Source organism: Pempheris klunzingeri, chromosome 13 (assembly GCF_042242105.1).
Source record: "Pempheris klunzingeri isolate RE-2024b chromosome 13, fPemKlu1.hap1, whole genome shotgun sequence".
NCBI classification, from domain to species: domain Eukaryota; kingdom Metazoa; phylum Chordata; class Actinopteri; order Acropomatiformes; family Pempheridae; genus Pempheris; species Pempheris klunzingeri.
In genome coordinates this window covers 3,780,045-3,799,422 of record NC_092024.1, presented here as the reverse complement: position 1 = coordinate 3,799,422, position 19,378 = coordinate 3,780,045, and the positions used below count along the sequence as shown (strand labels likewise).

Genomic DNA, 19,378 nt, shown 5'->3' with positions numbered 1-19,378 from the left:
TATAGCCTTCAGCAAACTTTATATAATTTGATCAAGTTGATATATTGTTCACCTTTTTGCAATGTACTTACAGGAATTTTCTATAAAAAAAATCTACATGAACAAAACAACATATTTAACATAATGTTGTTTAGGCTTAACGTCACACTTTTAGCACACTGACAGCCTCCAGAATAGGACTTAATCAGCAAAGGGCATACATCAACAGACAGAGGTTTACATCTGAGACAAGAGAAGAGAACACAAAATTATACAAAGTAAACTAGAATTGAATCTATCTACTTTTTTTTATTGTCTGTGACCATCTTTGATGCTGTTATTCCTTTTGTCCAGTTTCTTTTTGGGTCGATCACTTTTTGACTTTTTTTTCTCAGGAGCTTTGGCCACTGACACTTCAGAAGATGCGGTTTGTGGCAAGTTCCATATTGGGTCGATTGCAGATTTCAGATTTTTGTGACACGAACTGCCAGTGATTGCATTGATTTCCAGCCCTCAGTATTCCAGCCAGCTTAACGTTTTTCTTGATGTTCTTTATTGCTATCAACTGGAGGGGCTTGAAAAATGATGAGATAAAACACTGACTTAAGCAGTGCAACTGTATCTGAAAACATACAGTATATTCATATGAATTCATCTGCCTGCAGTCATGATGAGAGGCGCCGTGAGCTGTTATGCACCGCAGAGACTAAAACACTGTTATATATACTCTAAATATATTAGTGGCTTCTCATGAAATGCCACACACCTAAGAACCTGTTTGACGTGTTGGGAACCAGGTGTGGCCTAAATATCTTTTCCAGATGTTTGATGAGATAGTGTGTAGTGTGTCAGTTTGCAGAAATCTTGCATAAGAAGAAGTGGAGTTAAAAGACCGTGATTAGACATAGAAGGACGTGCACCTAAACATCTGGCTAAGATTGAAATGAACCTACTTGCGTCAACGTCCGGAATTTAACTGCTCAAATGTTAACTCAAGTGATGCGATCTGTTTTCTTTGTCGATACCGTGAGGAGCAAAGATCAAACAAAGGAACAAATATATTGATTAGTGTTTAGTAGAGGCAAAGATCCTTAGACAGACAGAGATTTTTCTTTATCACGTGCGTCATTTGAATGACAGTGCTGGACACTCTGTGAAATGTGTCTTAGTTTGCATCAGAAAGAGAAAATGAAAATATTGATCTGCGCTCCAAAAATCACTGTTGTCATCTGACCTCAATGTACTTGTGGTCTAGCAGTGGAAACTGGTGGCTATGTGAGAATTCGTGGCATGCAAAACAACAAGACGTTGCATCATGATAACTAGTGTACTACTCAGCCCAAGGCTGTTTTTCTCAGTGTGTGTGTGTGTGTGTGTGTGTGTGTTTTGTTTTCTGGTCCAGTGAGTAAAAGTTAAGTATAAACTCAAGAGGCTAATTTTTAGACAATTGCACTCCCACATAAACTGTAGTGCTTTACTTCCTCTAGTAAAAGAAGTGAAACTGATTTTAAGCTTTTACAGTATGTCAAGGGAAACTTCATAAGCATGGGTATGCCTTTTTTTTTTTTCACACAGCAGTATTAAATCAAAGGGAAATGTTCCAAATGTATGTGGCCCTGTATAGAGGATAGAATTATATTTGACGGGTGAAACTAAGCTGACAGTAGAGTTACAGCAAGTGTTAACCTGTTCTTTTAACAAACCAGTGGAATGAACGATGTTGAAACATTGTGAAGAGTTGATTTTGTTGGATACCCCTCGACAATGACTCCTTTATCATGTCACAAAACACCTGAGATATTTTATTATTTTGAGGAGTCAGAGGTAGACTAGATTAACGTGCCAGTTACACAGAAGATCTTCCTTCGTTAAAGTATTATTAGTTTAGACTCAGAACAGTAATTGTGAGTGTTCATGACAAGATCCTCCTCTCATGTCTGCAGACTCTGACCGCTCCATCTCAAAAGTGATACTGTCAGTCATAATCTGGTATGAAATATAAGCTCATCACAAAGACTGAGGCTGGAACTCACTGACAACTGGCATTTTTAATGACACGATGATGCCTGCTCCTCCCCCTGCCCCTTCAGACCCATTTACAGTAGGTTTGCAGGCTTCATTGAAAAAGCATTGTTTTATTTTTTGCCTATTTACTTTGATGTTTTATGAAATTCATTTCAACGTTAGCCACGTGGAAAAAAGATCAAATTACATCAGATAACAATTTTACAGGTTTATTAAACAATTGTTTAATAGAATAGTGTGACCTGTTGGGGAATATGCTTATTCTATTTCTTGTGGAGAGCCGGATTAGAAAGTTGACACCACCGTCATGTCTGTATGCTAAATACACTACTCACAAAAAGTTAGGGATATTCGTCTTTCAGGTGAAATATATGGAAAATGTAAAAAGTTAATGCTACAGTGATATTATATCATGAAAGTAGGGCATTTAAGTAGAAGCATGCAATGGTGATTTCTTCATCTCAAACAATTTATTGAAAGAAAATCTAACAACAGTGGTGGGTATACCACAACAAAAAATCTTCAGTGCCTCAATAAATTGGGATGTGGCCAAAGGACGTCCACTCCTCTCCTTTCTGTGACTCTTCCAGTCTCTGTATCACTGTTCCAACCTCCTGATGACACTCTGTGACCCTCTAAGCTCAGTGAACACCTCCGTCTGAGGACTTCCTGTTTGAAGCCTCCAGTGTTGAGGTGCTGCTGATCAACTGTTAGGTGTCGTCTTGGTCTCATGATGCCAGAATGTGAACAGCACGATGAGGAGGACTGTTTAAATACCAATTCTGACTGAAGCAGGAAATGTATTGGTGGATTCATGGATCAAACCTGTTGTGAATGTTGCTGTTAAGCTTCTTGTTAGAGAACAGCAACTTGTGCAAAAAGTACTGAGACACTGAACAGTTGGACAAGTTTAGAGAAGGTCACATTAAGTTCACCTGGAAAGGTTAGAATGCATTTTAGGTTCATCCTGAGATTTCACCTGAAAGCAGAATATCCCTAACTTTTTGTGAGTAGTGTATGTAGATGGATGCACAAGCGCTTATTGTTGCTGCGTGAAAGACTGCTCCTGCTCCGATTGGCTGTTTTCATTCATGACATTGGGAGCACTTAGAGGAGCCGAAGGAAGCTGATTTCTTTCACAGATGTCTTGTGCATTCCCGTCAGGATATAGTGACAGTTTCAGCAGATATAACAAAAGGATATTTTTTAAAAATGTCACCTACTGCTGCTTTAAACGATAATTCATGCAATAGAGGGTTGTAAGCTTGTAAGCGTTTTTTTAATAAAGTCAGATATACATGTTTTGTATGTTTTACTCTTGTGGGATAAAAACGTACAAAATACACAAATAAACAAAAAATGAAACAGCTGGTGGTATCTCATCGTCATGACAATGCCTGGCCATCTGTAGCCTATATCTGTTGTAATAATACACGATCCTACATGATCACTATGCAGGCTGCAGACTCTATTTACACTGGTGAACTGTAACTGTAGTAAAGGTTAACATCTCTCATAAACACTGAATCTCCTCAGAAATCATTCTTGACCACCGTCTATCTTAAACAGATCATGGGTTAATGTTCTCATAGAGTTTTGCCAAATGCACTTTTTAAATCAGCTGACTCAGCTGTGTGCTGGGTTCAGGAGCACGTGAGACCAGGTTGGGCAGGTGTGTTTACAGTCGGGACAGAGATGAGAGATGAGACAGCTCAGCATGTTAAACAATACACACATCTTTACATAACACTCATTCCTCCTTTGGAGCATCAACACCCAAAGGAAAACTTGACCTTCCACCTTCTGTAAAGGGTAAATTCACAACATGTCAGTTTTAACTAAATGCAGCCTGGACAAAAACTTAAAACAATTCTGTAACTTTTCAAAGTCATTCATATTTTGGAGGATTTTACATTCTGCTTTTCAAACAGGAGATCAGAAACAACAACCAGCAGCACTCACATGATGTTATGGAGTCTTTGCCATGTGAATCAGATGTGCATCCTGTGGCTGTGTTCACGAGTACACAAAGAGTTTTATGTTTTCACACAGACAGACAGAACACAGCTCACTGATTTCTACGTCCACACCGTTCGTCCATAAGTGGAACGAGATGTATCTTTAATAACTGTCCAGTCGGTCCCTTTGGCCTGTCAGCATGCGCAGTCTGAGACCAAACATCCGCAGATGGTCGGAGATACCGCTTACTGTGCTGTAGAGCTGGTTTGGGCCGTCATGGTGGTCTGGTGAATGACCCTTTGGGATACAAGGGGACTTCCGGAGTTTCGGGGCAGGCCAGATAAGACAACCGGACGAGCCACATCAGATAACACAGCATCACTGTGGACGCATTAACGCATGTTTCATTTGGTGACCGAAAGTCTCGAGAGAGGACAGAATCTTTTCAGAGATCTTGAAAATCGCAAGTAGGGACATTTGAAGAGCTGCGTATCAATGTCACCTAGAAAACTGATTAATCGCCTCTTTCATATCATTTGGTTAGATTACACGTGAATGTTGATGTGAAGGTGTTTTAGTGAATAGAGAAACTAAATCAGTCTTTGTTGACATCAGCGGAGAGATGGTCATCTTTGTCAAATGGACTATTTGTCAATCACGTCACTCTTTCGTTCAACATGACCACAAGCATCCGCCCTCCTCAGTGTGTGTTTAGGAAAGGCGGCTGAGGTAGCGGCACACTGCAGCTGGGGCTCCTGACCGATCGCATTATGATGAAGAATAATCAAATAAAACAGAAGCCCCCCGATGCTGCTGGGTTTTCTCTCAATCGTAAATGTTTACAGTATGTGTTTCCTGTTTGTTTCGCAATATTGTATGCCATCTCTTTGTAATGGATTATTTTTAGCGTGTGTAGGTGTGTTCCGTGATTTGACCATGTGAAATGTCTGAAGAACCGCTTCCTAGTTCCATTGTTTAAAGTTTTGTGTTGCGGCCTTTTTTCCAAGCTTCTCTGTGGGAAGGAAACCTGCACAATCAGCCGGCTAATTTGCCCCTGGTTGGTATGCGCTTCTTTGAGCGTGCATCTTTACATCGTGTGTTCCAGAACACATAAAAATCTAGATGACCAGACCAGACAGATTCACATTCGTGATAAGCGCTTTAAGTGCCCCGTGCTCTCTGTCAAAAACACATTTACTATGTTTATTTGAGCACACCGGTTCAACAAGAAAGTCAACTCTTAATGAATAACAGTAACACTTTGTTTTGTGTGCACAGTCTGGCTTCAAAGTACATTATGCACTGAAAAAGAAGACAGCGGAAACCGAGTTGTTTGAATAGTTCATTCAGAGTCACATTCATTACGTCAAGGTCTTCAAACAGCTACTAATTTAGCAGAGAATGTGAATTATTTATACTTTATTTAGTCTTTTTTTACTGGTTTTTAAAATATATATAATCCAGTAGATAACTAACAGTTACTGTGTAACTGAAAGCACGCGTTATCACTGAATAGGTGTATTCTATAAACTGCTACAGGGCAGGTCAGGATATAGCAAGTGCACTGATCAAATGCAAATTACAGCTAGCCTTCAGGCAAGGTGCACTACTGATTTCTTTATGAGTTGCTCAGAGTGCAGAACCTGTTAGTTCACCATGCAAATCCTAAATCCTGTAAAAGATCCTTTGCTGAATGCAAGAGTTTTTATTTAAACCTACTAATAGATTACGCTAGCGGACTTTTGCAAGCTAACTTTTGAGGCTGCAGTTCGTTGCAACCAACCGTTTGATGTTGCAGGAATAGGAAAAACCATTTGAGTACTTTGCACAGATTTTTATCTTTGTGTGTAACGAGCAAACTGTCTCTACCTTTTTGCCGCCTGGCTCCGCTTTTGTACCATGAAACACTATCCCACTGCCATGTAGTGAGAGCTTTTAGCATGACAAAGAGGAGGATTTGGGTTCAGTTTCAGCTGGTAGTGTGGATGGACAGTAATGAGACAAACAGACAAAAGAGAAATGCATTGTGGCTGAATCATGTGGCCTCACAGAGAGATGTTTTACATGGGGCTTTGTTTTTCCAAGACCTGCTTTCTGGTAATGCACTGAAAACAATGGCATGATCAGCATGAAAGTACTATGTGGTTGCATAGGAGGAGAGAGGAGCGGAGCCGGGAGCATGAGGCCTATAGATATTCATGTTCTCCTAGTCTAAATGCTTTGTAAGAGACCTTAAAGGAGCAGTAACCTGTCATGTGACGTGCTAATCAGCCTGTAGAAACTTTGAACGTGTATTTCGTAGCTCTGTGGGGAGGTTTGCAAGAAAATCTGGGTTATCTAGGTCTGGTCTTGTAGACTACAAATCTAATGGATGGCCTGTGTTACAAAGTGGGGGAGTGGAAATTGAACGACACAATGATTTACCAGGCATAGAGAGCATAACCTTGGGATGCCATGAAGTTGCGTCATGGGGAGCAATTTCCTCGACTTTTCTCGTAACAAAGTGAAGCAATGAAGGAAGAATTGATAACTGATTAAGAAATGAGGAAAGTCCAGTTTTAGTTCATTTTGATAACTTCCTGGCTTTGAAATTCTCGGTGCCTATCTGTATAGTATGGACGCCATGATGAAACCTACTAATATTCATTTTCTTTTTCACCTCGATTTTTTTTTTTCCCAAAGGAGAACACAGGATTTGCAGAGCAGGGATGGGAGCTGTAGCAGACAAATTAAAAAACCATTTCATTCGCTTAATGTGGTTAAAGCAGGAATGTCACTAACTCGGTCTGCATTAACCTAAGAATTAGAATCAGTGAGCCATCGGAAGGCAGCAGGACAGACATGCTGATTGATGTGCAGCATCTGATCCAGAGCACAGCGCCATGTTCTACACGGCCGTCCGCTGAGCTTACTTTGTAAAAACACATGCAAATGACATCAGGCTGCTTGAAAACAGACACACCTCTACAGACAGCAGACAGGTCCGCTGTGACTGCCTTCTTCGGCCTTTTTCCTGCAGGAGAGATCAAGATGGCTGGAGTTTATTATCCTGTACGGCACAGCCTCCTTTCCCGAAGGAGAAGGAGAAGAACATTCACCATGTTTTATTCATGACATCACATCACATAGCCAATGCCGCTGTGTCACATTTTAAGACGTGATGTAACCATCCGCGACATGCGACATGCAACACGCGGCTGTTTGAGGGTGATGAGACCAGTGACGTGATTGGCGGAGAAAACAATAATTATTCAACACACCCTCCACCCTCACAACCCTTCACTCAGCCCTTTCACACGCAGACACGAACCAAAACAGCAGGTGCACTCGGAGACGCTCCCACAGTGCACTGCTTCAAGTTTGCAGTAAACACAGGGCCCCACAACTTTCACTTATTCGTCATTCTTCTGTGTTCGAGGAAATTTGGTGAATTTAGATTTTTCAATGAAACTGATGGATTGAATGTACATGTATGGGTTGATAAAATTCTCCTGCTTAAATAATACCATTTACAACCTAATGGGATTATCTGGAAAAAAAAACACAGGAACCTTTTTGTGTATCTCATGAACAGCTAGTGGTTTGGAAATATGTGGTTTTTGCTTTGTAGAGCGCAATAAGTTGGGAATGTGGGACGTCTATGAATCATCAGAATTTTGTTTCATCACTGACACTTTACCGGGTAAAATCGTCGCACGGCTCTGATTTCTGCAGCTATCAGATGTTACACTGTGCTTTGTTAGCTTTCTTGATCCATTAGATAAATGCCACTCTCAGAATTGGGACATGGTGGAAGATACAACAAATGTGTGGGAAAGAGGAGCTGATGTCAGACACGGTCCATATACATATACACCATATACCTTTTTATATATTTATATTCCCCCCCCCACACACACACATGCATTGTGACAATGTGCAAGAGTCATTGATGGTTAATACATTTCTGTTGAAATAAGTTATAAGACTGAAAGAGACACAAGACCGTTAGCTTCTGTCTAATGTAGGAGTGGCTTTCGTAAGAAGTGCTGATGATGAGCAGTTCACGAGTTCATGAGGTTAAAAAGCGTGACAACAAAACCTGGTCTCCCCTATAGCACATGTTAAAGGTCCCGTGAATCCAGATTCACGCCCTTGAATTCTGGTCAGTTGAAGGACAAGTGGTGCGATTACACAAAACAAATGAAAAGGTCAGCGTATGAAGCATTTACCAGAACAGCAGCAGGCTATGTGGTGGAAAAATCAAGTCATTTCACGAAAAGCGCCCTCTAGGATAATCTGATAAGGATAAGGTGCTGGACTTCAAACATCAATATTGACCCATTTAAGAAAAATTCTGATTATCACAAGGTCTCCTGTGACAAGTTTCATCAAGTTCCTTCATACCCATTTTGTGCATTACTGGATTCAGTGCCTACAGTTTGGAGCGTTCCCTCCAAATGGCTGGCTGGGGAAGGCTAAAACAAGCAAGCAGATCTGCTGAGTAAACGCCACGGGCCTCTTCTCATGTACAGGCCTGCCTGAGCTGCAGAGAGAGTAAGCCAGATAGGAAATGCTGTGGAATGAGCAGGGGCATGCCATTGGTTGCTGGTATAATCTCTAACTCTCCAACATGGTTCACAGCATCAGTGACTCAGAACAAGTGTTCCTGAAACAAAGATTAGTTTTTCCGATGAACGAGAAGCACGGAAATCCCGGAACAAACTGGGAAAATCAAAACACACTTCATGTCATATCGGAGTTCAAAGTTTACCTTTCATTATCAGCAAACTTTATTACTGGGCTCCGCATCGTGTGTATCACTTAAGAGCAAGATTATTTACTCTGCAAATAAATATGACCCTGTCAACTAAACCCCGTCTGCAACTGTGTGAAGGGGTTTATATTCTTCTCTCTATAATGCTAAAAACCCATTTTCCATGCATTAACAATGCCTGTTTTAGAATTCTTGAAAAGATGATTTAATCCAGCAGTGACTGTGGGCGTAATCACAACAACAAGCATTTAATCACAAGCTCATATGATATCAGTCACAAGTTTACAGGCTTAAGAACAATTACTGTCATTCAGCATATAGCCATCTTTGCAAACCTTTGATCTTTACTCGGTAATAGGCGCCATGGAAGCCAGCAGCCGGAGGAACACACCCTCTGAATACATTCTCCATCTCATCTTTCTATCTTAAGCACGTTAGTCACACTTCATCATTTGATGGGTAGACTGGTTTTTAAAAAGAAGACGTATCTGGGAGATGAAAGAGCTGTGTGACGTTAGCTTCAGTGAGGGCGAGATGTCAGTGGATCTTCTGTAAACTATTAGCTGCTCTCTTGTTCGCTCGGTTACTTTAACATTTACCAGCAGGCTCAATAAAAGAGTCTGCAAATGTGTAAAACAATAAAGTCTCACTAATAAAACCTTTTAATCAATCATACGGGTTTTTGATTGTTTCTGGTAACCAGGGTGGGGGGATATAACCTCATTCTTCTTCTGTCAGCTGGTGTGAAGTGGCTCTGTGATGCAGGCGCCTGTACAGGGACTTTGCACTACCACAAGGTCACTGCTTCCTTGTCCTATTCTGCCCTTCAAACGTATCCTTATTTAATAATCCCAGTGCAACACTCTGCCTGTACTGCACCGTGTGTTTTGCACTCTGGTGAGTTGCAGCATTGGCTCAGTGTGGCACACGGTTGAGGTACATCTTTTTGAAAACCGAACCCCCTCCTCTTGTGATTTTCGGTTTCAGGGGATGTTACGTAAACACAAATCTCTACTTTTAACAGAACAACATGTTTAGACTCATCAGCTGCGTGGACGGCCCGACAAGAATACGCCCACTTGTGTGCCACTCGGTTAACAGAAAGCTGCAGAAAGACACTTCAGATTATTCCAATTTCAGCCTGAAAATGGGATTGAACTCTTTATGAAATGCAATATTTCTATGTTTTTGTGCGCTTGTGTCTCATGGTGGTTATATCATGGTCTGCGCTTCAGGTTATCACTAACCTGTAATCTGCTGTGCACTCTATAGTGAGTCAAACACAGACATGCAAATATGCTCATGTTTCATCTAGACAAACTCAGACAGACAACCGAAGCACAAAGGCTCAGACAGGTGTCCTTCCAGGTGACACTGAATCTTTATAGCTGTCTGGCTTGTCAGGGAGTGTGTAAGCAGGCCACTGTTTCCGCCCAGTTAACCTAAAAAATGTTAAAATGTGTGCTTGTTGTTGCCCAGTAGGTCGAGTCAGGGTCATTTTTTATGCTCCGCAATCTACAAATTATGCCTGTTGTGCCACAACATGTTTCTGCTCTGTAATCTTCTGTTAAAGGGTGGAGAGGTAGAGCAGTTCTGTTCAGTCACTGAGGTTTAGTAAACACTGATTACATTGCAGTGCAAGGACACCCAGACTAATATAGATTTATTTCTCTCTCAAGGTGCAAACGAATCATAGCATGGAACAGAGGCCCTTTGTGACTCAACGCAGTCTCTCCGTCCATTACTTCCGCCATTTATTGATGAATCGAAAGTGAGAAACACACCTGTCACAAAGTTATTCAGTTTATTCCCGATATAAGACAAAAAGAAAAGATATTCCCCACAGTTAGTGCTGGAATCACCAACTGTTTGGCATTTTTGCTTGAAAAACTTGCATGAGGCGTGTTCCTTACAGCAGAGTTAGTGATGTACTGCTGCTGAATGTACTTTAGCCACCTAAAAAAGTCAGTTTACGTTTAAGCTATGCATATTTCCACCTCTTTATGTTGCCATGAGAGCGCTCTTCGCGATGGGGAACTGAAGCCTGATCTTTCTCTCTCTCTTCACTCACTTCAAAGCCAGCACAGATTCCATTGACAACAACGGTAATTCTACCTCGCAGAGCACAGGAGTTGCTTTTCTACCGCTGCCTCGATAAATTAGTTAGTTTGCATTATTGTGAGACTTTGGTGTTTCAAATGGTTTGTCGGGATCCTGACTGACGTGCTAGTTTGTTGACAGAGGCAGCGACAGTACAGACAGTCCTGTGTACGCGAAAAATAAAATGACCGTTTTTGTCAATGGCGTCTGGTGGGTTTGAGGAGAGTAGAGGTCGATGCAGTTGTCTGATGGCAATGTAGAAAATATACACTAACTAATGGATCAAGCAACTCCACTTCAAATAATCGGAACTATCCCTTTAAACGACTACTTGATTACCGAAATAGTTGTTGATTAATTCAAGTACTCGATTCATTGTTTCAGCTCTAGTCCGATACTTTGATTTATACCAAATTTCGAATATATCCTTGTCTGACGTAAAGAGGGGTGGTGATGCTCACGTGTCGATGACCTTCCCCAGACAAACACTCAGTACACAAACACATGTGTTTTTACAGTGTTTATTCTGCCTCCTCACAACCTCTAGACATTCACCTATGGGTCGTGCCTGCAGTGCCTTGACAGAAGATGGCGGAGAGGTGTGGAACTAGTGTGGTGGAGTAAGTTGGGATGATGCAAGTGAAAGAAATGCTGGACGATTTGACTTTTCCCCCCTAGTTTGCCTTGTTGAAAAGCCATCTGTTCCGTTTGGCCGTCAGATTATCTGCCCTCCCTGGCTACATCTTTGCGTTCCACTTTGTGACAGCGCTTCCTCACCGTCAGCTCAGCACACGCCTATCTGCCCGCTCACCTGATCACGGTATTTGTTGGGATTTGTGTGAAGCGCAGTTGACTTGTAATGGAAGGTAAACAAGGACGGTTCAAAAAGGCAAGTCAGTCAGGTTCAAAAGGGGACACAAGCACGGGAGTCAAGCTGTGAGGCAGGGATGGGGGAGGCTAAGGAGGGGGCTGGTTTAGAGCCTTAACTGTGTCACAGCTGGGTTAGGGAGGAGAAAATAATGCACACAGGACTTTAGAGGCAGGATGAGTATGTTGTCCTCCCATTGGCTCAGAACGGGGAGTTCAGGTCCAATGAGTGGGATGGAGAGGGACACGCATAAGGCAAACATATCAGTTGACTAATACTAGAGCCAAAAGTGAAAGTCAGAAAAATTGATTCAAATAATAAAAGAGAGCAGAGCAAAGAACACATACAGTGAGGTTATAGATGAGTTTTGCCCTCAAGATAATTGAACATCATTCTATCTGGCCGTGCCTTTAGTAATAAGACCAGTAACTTCTCTCTATATCAATGTTAGTTTTATACCCCCAACATAAAGCATTATTGCTTTACAGCAGTAATATTTTTAATTGCTGTCCCAGTTTACGTTAATCCTCTGCAGCTATCTCCGTATTTCTCTTATTGCTGTTTTCCCAGTGTGGTCAGAGCAGATGCTTTTGCTTGTCAATGATTAATAACACAGATGTTGTGATGAAAGTGAGCTGCTGCTGACCAGGAGTTAATATGGGTCAGACCGAATATTTCAATTAGGAGCATGTCTCTTCAACGTTCGCTCATCTCCTCGTCATTCCTTCCCAACGTCAAAGCCAGCAGGTAAGACGGAGAATATTTGAAAACTAATTCACAACTGTCAAAAGCACCTTTTTTTTTTTTTTAGGTTTGTTTCATCAACAAAAAATGCCACATACAGATTCAATGCTACTCCCATATGACAGTAGTTTATCATTACATGAGGCCTTGATGTCACCGGTTGCACTTTCAAGTCTGCACAGTGTTTTAGCTGTATGTTTCCTGTTTAAACAAGGTTTGCCAAAAGTCTTACCAGAAAAAAAAAAAAAAGAAAAAAAAATGCTGGAATTTGATCTGTGTCCTTAAAACACAACATGCCTCAATGTTGTGTTTGTGAGCTCGGGAAGGACAGATACAGTGTAGTGCAGTACAGGCACAAGACCTTTATAGCACATCCACATGATAAATAGGTCAACTGAAATGCATTTCACCTGTGACCTGTCTGCTGTCCCTTCGTGCACATGAGATAAGGCACAGACACAGGCCTTTGTGTGTGTGTGTGTGTATACGTGTGTGTGTGTGTGTGTGCGTGTGTGCATTTAGGAATTTGTGTTGTTTCCAGAGCGCCTGCCGAGCTAAAATTAAAACCATGAATTTTTCTGCATGTTTTGGGTGAATGCGTGTGTGTGTGAGTGTGTGTGTGTGTGTGAGTGTGTGTGCTTGTACACATTTGGACAACTGTACGTCGTCTGCAAAAGAAACGATGTAACACGCTCTGTTGCAGCTGCACAGTGTGCATGCACACAGTTACATGGAACCCACACAAGCAGACACACCTACATATTTTCCTAGATTTTGCAGAGTGCGTTACATGTGATGTGTTATGTAAGTAGAAAACCACATGTTGATGACACTTACATATAATGTAAATCGATGCTTTGCGTTTTTTTGCTGGTTCTTCCTTTGTGCCACGTAAAGAGCATCTGTTACGGATGAACCGGATGAAAAGAAAAGACTCGCAGTTTGAAATTAGAAAGTAACCTGCCAAAGACTAAGAATACAGCTTTTTTTCTTCAACAAATCCGATGAAAGACCAAAACCAATATTGCTTCAGTCTTTCTCTCTGTGACTTTTTAACCTGTCTGTAGCACATATCCTCAAGCCTGTATATTACTAGTGAACACATAAATCTGTGAAAACAGGCCCCGAACATACAGTTTCATTTTCCAAAAGTTGTCAGTAATTTCCTGAAACATCTGGGCACTGTAGGCTTTATCAAATGTTACTCAAATAGGAGGAAACTGTGCATTTTGGAAGGACTATTTTCATCTGTGGATTAATACACATTGCATGCGCTGGTGAGAACTTGCAGTGCAGGATGATGTACAGTTTGTACGGCTGACACACACAATAAACTACAGTGTGTGTGTGTGTGTTCGCAGCTTATCGTACGGCTCATCAGTGTTCACTGTTGGTTTTCACCATTTCATGGGATTTGTTCACCACAAGAAGAATATAGAACATTGTAGATTTTATGTTTTAAGGTTAAAACCGTGTAGTCAAGGTTAGGAAAAGATCGTGATCAGGGTTAACTAATGTCAGACTTCCACTGTGTCATTTACAGCAGCTCAGCATAAATGGTGATTTATAATATCTGCAGTTTGTACTATGTCTGCAATGGTGCTTGGAGACAGTGTTCCAAGAGGAAATCCAATAAAGGCAGATGAAGATAGATGATGGTGGCACATGATGAGGAGGAGGACTGTGGCGATTGGGCCGTAATCTAAATCACGCTCGGTCACCTCAGTGTCTGGGCTTTGTCTCAGCGTGGACAGTATGCAGGCTAAACAACTAGTCGATTAAACAGAGCAAGTGAGAGGCACCAGTCCTCTCACACATACTGAGTCCTCATTGAACCGTGGCCAAACAGGTATGTGGCGTTTTGTTTTACAACGGTCACAGTTCTGTCACTCTCACTCCATTTCCCCTCCGTACCTCCCACCATCCAGAGAAAAAGCAGAGGAAAAAAAGGCAAAAAATCCCTTCGCTGCCTTGAGTTTTGTGCCTTCCTTTGCATATCTCCCTTTTATGCACCAACTTCACCTTCTTGCAGTTCTATCCATCTGCAGCACTCTCTCATTTTCCATTCTCTTGGCCCTTGCTGCTCGCCGCCTGTCTTTGTCATTCACTCCTCCTCACTGTTGCCTGACTTGCTCTGTGATAAATGAGCCTCAAGAGGCATTTTTGCCTTTGAGTGCTACTATGTGCTGCATTGTTCTATTTTTGTGCGAGGCATAGCGAGAGGAAGTACGCAACAACAACAAAGAAATACGTAATGAAGTCACGATCGTACACATTTATTTGATGTTGCAAAAAGGACAAGAAATTACATTTGATGGAAATAACTTTGGGGTTTGTTTGGCTGGGACGTGATATTCTAAGTTCTCTGAAGAGTAGGCACATGTTGAGTGTGAGCATGTGATCAATAGAATTAATTTCTATGATTACAACACCACACAAAACAATGCATAGCGCAGCATGTATGTGTCTGATTTGAACATTCATTTCTCCGGTGTTGGTACAGTAGTGGTATAGCAACACCACCTAGTGGATACAAAGCTGATCTCAGCACAGGTACGTGGCACAGATGTGCTGCTGTGAGCCTTCCCAAGTGCTCTACATAGGACAAAAAAAAAAAAAAAAAGAAATAAAAAAGGTAAAAATTAAGAGTATATTGGTCTAAATATACTGGAGACACTCAAGATTGTGACATTTAAAAAAAAAAGAAGTTATATATTATATTAAAAGCAAGCAGGGAAATATTTACTGTATTCTGATGAATTCTCTGGTGTCTTTTTAAAATTTCAGTCAAGTGTATTTCAATAGATCATTTAGCTAACACTAAAAAAGTCATCGATAAATAAACTTGGATTAGAGTTCTTCAAAAACTTCAAATATGTTAATGAAGAAATCACTGATTCTCGTGTTTTGAATGCACATTCATGGTCAGCCAGAGAGTCTGTAAAGGCCTTAGTGCCTTTGATGACGGCAATAGAACAACTCGTGTTATGCAAAACGGATTATTTACATGGATTTTTTTTACCGACTCTGGTTTTGATTGTAGACACCTACAGTCTTTCACAATTACCCGGCGCGTGGGCCATTGTCACCCTCAGACAGTCAGCAGCAAAACGCCATTGAGATGGCAAATGACTCGGCTTTGTGGTCGGATGGGTGCGAAACAGCACCGACCCATAGACGGATACACGGGGCAAAGTGAGAGTTGACCCAGTATTCTTCCCAAGACTTTAATCTCAAAGGACTGCTTTGTGACTTCCTAACAGACTGAGCAGCACGTGGATGTTGCATGCTGTCAAACAAACAAACCTGACTCAACAAAAATGAGTCAATATTTGAGTGGCAGTTAAGGGGAAAGGGGTTTAACCTGACAAACCACCGCACATCTTAAGTCATCGTCATGTATTCTCAACATTTTCACTTATAACACACACACAGACCTCCTGCCGTAGCTTAGCCATATGTCCCCAAATCCTGATCTACTGTATTCTACAACTATTTCAGCTCACTGAAATCTTTGCTGTATTTTTTTTTTTTAGATTACTGCGTTATTGGAGGTGTCTTGATCTCATCCTCCTCCTCCACCTGCGTCTCTGGGTTGCCACCCTCTGCGCTGCCGCACTCTTCCTCCTGCTTCTGTCCGGCCCACCGCTGTTTGAAGTGGGTGTTGAGACGCTCCAGGATGTCCATGCTGTGGTTGATGAGCAGGGCGAGCCAGGCCAGGCCGAAGAAGATCCATGAGGCCATGAGGACGCTGTACCACTCTGGGTATACTTTGTCTGGATTACTGTCTGTAAAGCAAGTAACGCAAAGAAAAGTATGATGGGTTGATGGGAAATTAAATCGAAATAAAAGATGGGTTCCTGTGCTGTACCTGCCACAAAATCTCCAAAGCCGATGGTGCTGAGGGTGATGAAGCAGTAGTAGATGGCCTGGGAGTAGGTCCAGCCCTCGTGCTGCTGGAACACGAGCATGGGCACAACGAAGAAGAGAACTGTTCCTGACAGATAGGACACCAGGTGGACAAAAAAGCGGGTACACCTCTGCAAGATGGAGACGTGAACCGTGGATGTAAATAAATCATTTTCCCGCTTGAATGTCAAGACGAGACAAAGATTTCTGAGAGTGCTCTTAGACGAGGTGATTAAAGAAGTCCTCACCCTGCGCCTGGTCTTCCCCTGGACGAAGTCAGAGATGTTCCTCTCTATAACGAGCATGTACTTGCCCACCCTGTTGAGCACCACCATGTTGAGCGGGATACCAAATAGAGCAAAGAAAACACAGAAGATCTGGCCAGCAGTGGAGCTGGGACTCATGTTCCCATAACCTGCAAAACTGTAAGCTGTTAGTATCTCATCTCAGTGTGGTGGAAGAGCTGATTCTCATTTAATTGATTATTTAAAGGGCCAGTGTGTAGGATTTAGCGGCATCAGGTGGTAAGATTACAGTTTATAAATCAACTGAATGCCCCTCTCTTTCCAAAACAGTAGGAGAACCTGCTGGTAGGTACTTCCAAAGTGATGTCCTGGTGCATGACATCATCGTGTCTGACCGCATCAAGTAGCCATAATATGTGTAATAAGTGATGATTCCGTAGCCAGCACCGCTTATTTCTCTGTTTTCATTCATGAATGAGCTACTGTAGAAACATGGCAGTTCAACACAGTGGCTGCAGTGGAAGATAACCAGCTATGTACTACACTAGCCCTTCATAGCTATGGAGCTATGAGAGGTCCAGTAAATCCCCCTGAATCCTTCACACTGGTCCTTAAATGTATAAAGTGTTTCATTTATTTAGGTACACATTTACCTAAAAGAACTGACTGAATTCATGAACAGAATAAATGCAACTTAATTATAGAAGTAAATGAATTAATGATGAATGATTGCCTGTCTGTCATCCAGACAACTTTTGAGGTCTAAAATTGGTCAGTAGTCTATCCTGCTTATCCTGAAGGGATGGAGACAATCCCAGCTGACTTTGGGCAAGAGGTGGGGTACACCCTGGCCTGGTTAGGGTTAGAGTCAATCACAGAGACACATAGAGACAGACAACCATTCATTATAGGCAATTTAGAGACACCAATTAACCTGCATGTCTTTGGACTGTGGGAGAAAACCCACACAAGCACGGGGAGAACATACAAACTCCACACAGAAAGACCTCAGGGTCAAACCACACACCAATTTGAACTTGGAACCCTCTTGCCGTGAGGCAACAGTGCTAACCACTAATATTCAAATGCAATACTTCAATGCAAATCCTGTGTCAGATATTCCAAAATGAAATTAAAACTTATGTCATATGGGTCATAATGGTTGTTGACTGGGTTCAAAGCCTGATACCATCAGATCATTGGTGTTTAGGTTGCAAGAGAACGACATGGACATGATTAAAATCTCTTGGGTTTCATCCCATGATGTTTAACCTATAGTTGTGACAACAGTGGCAGCAAATACAGCTGAGCTGGTGAATTTCCAGAAGCCGTCGGTGGTGTAGTTGCCTTTCAAACTTAGGCCGACCTTGGATGCATCTTGAACAACCTGCAACACAGATAAACATTGCTCAAACTCAGTCGAAACACTGCCGTGCTCCATGGACGTATTGATCTGACGTATCTAACGTATTGAAAACTCATTTGGACACGGTGAGGCCTATTAGGTCAACAGCCCTCTCAGCACTGTGTCAGTCAGAGCAGATGTGTTGACACAGTCTGTTGCATAATCGCCTCTAGTCCAGCACCAGTGTGGGAAATTACTCCAAAGAAATACATAACTGTCTGAGACCTGTGGCTTGATTATCTACGTTTCTCAGTTATGATGCAATGCTTCATAGGCCCAAACACGTGCGCTACTGTGGTGCAGAAAACAGGCAGGAAATCAACGCCTCGATGTTTTCTGTTTGAACACAATGCAAATATGCAAAGAGATTTCAAGTCAAACTCTTGCTGGCAGAAATATCTATAAGCAGCTGTTATCTTACTCCGCAAACAGTGCGCAACACACCGTGCTTTTCTTCAGAATTATTTTCAAGGTCTAAAATAATCTTATCCAGGGAGAAGGAGAAGATTACAAAAGTTTTCTGCTGCGTAAATCAGGTCAGGGTGAGACACGTAGGCAGAGTCGAATGTGCAGTCCTGAAAGGCTGAAAGGATGGAGAGGCTGCAGAGGCTGGAGAAGCTGGAGAGACTGGAGAGGCTGAAGAAGCTGCAGAGGCTGGAGAAGCTGGTATTTGCATGAACAAAGTTGCCCCTTTGTCAGATAAACACGGGCCATGATTTCACATAAGACTCTTTGTTTTCTGATCATAATCTGTATATTTTTCTCTTTTCGTTATGGATCTAAAAGTCATTGCAAATGGCCATCCATTGCTTGGAACTGTTGGCAGATGAGGTCGTTGTATTGTTGTGTTGTTCTTGTTTCAAGGCCCAGTAATGGTGCCACTACTGTTGAACTTTCATCTTGGTTACTTGAGTGATTTATTGGCAGTGAAGATAAAAACATACCAAGCACGTAACTGTTAAGTATGAGCCTGACAAACGCAAAAGGAGGAGGTCTTTGGTCCAGATGTAAAGCCACAGGTTGACACATTGACATGTACAACACAACTATACAGATATAGGCACTGGTTTATAATCTAAGATATTAGATACTCTACTGCTGTGTTTATTCTCCATGTCCCCTCCTCACTCCGGCATTAACTGGCATGATGTCCCCCCGTTTCTTTGCCTCACCTGAGCCACTTCCTCCAGGCCGTCTTGGTTCAGGCAGGTGTACGTCGTAAGAAGCCTCTTTTTGTTCACTACTAAACGGCTTATGTCCTTTTCTCCAAGATCGCCCTCCAGCTTCCAGAAAACCACCCCGCCAATCAGCACGTAGACCACGTAAACCAAGCCCAGCATGAGGATGGAGGGCACCCACGCCAGGTTCAGCATTTCTTTTATTCCCAT

General features: G+C 42.0%; 1 protein-coding gene across 1 annotated transcript; it reads right to left on the bottom strand.

The window, feature by feature from the left end:
- Positions 1-15,968: 15,968 nt before the first annotated feature.
- kcnk17 (potassium channel, subfamily K, member 17) lies at positions 15,969-19,378 on the bottom strand. Its single transcript, XM_070842717.1, has 5 exons — positions 19,163-19,378; positions 17,858-17,972; positions 16,589-16,755; positions 16,303-16,471; positions 15,969-16,219 (listed from the first exon to the last, which is right to left on the bottom strand). The coding sequence occupies exons 1-5, from the start codon at positions 19,376-19,378 to the stop codon at positions 15,969-15,971; spliced, it is 918 nt and encodes a 305-aa protein (XP_070698818.1).

Excerpts from the sequence above, each read along its gene's own strand:
- kcnk17 (XM_070842717.1), bottom strand. The coding sequence starts at position 19,378 with ATGGGAATAAAAGAAATGCTGAACCTGGCGTGGGTGCCCTCCATCCTC. Across the intron at positions 16,756-17,857 it reads CACTGTTGTCACAACTATAG|GTTATGGGAACATGAGTCCC; the intron begins GTTAAACATCAT and ends ACAGTTTTGCAG. Across the intron at positions 16,220-16,302 it reads CTTTGGAGATTTTGTGGCAG|ACAGTAATCCAGACAAAGTA; the intron begins GTACAGCACAGG and ends CTTGCTTTACAG.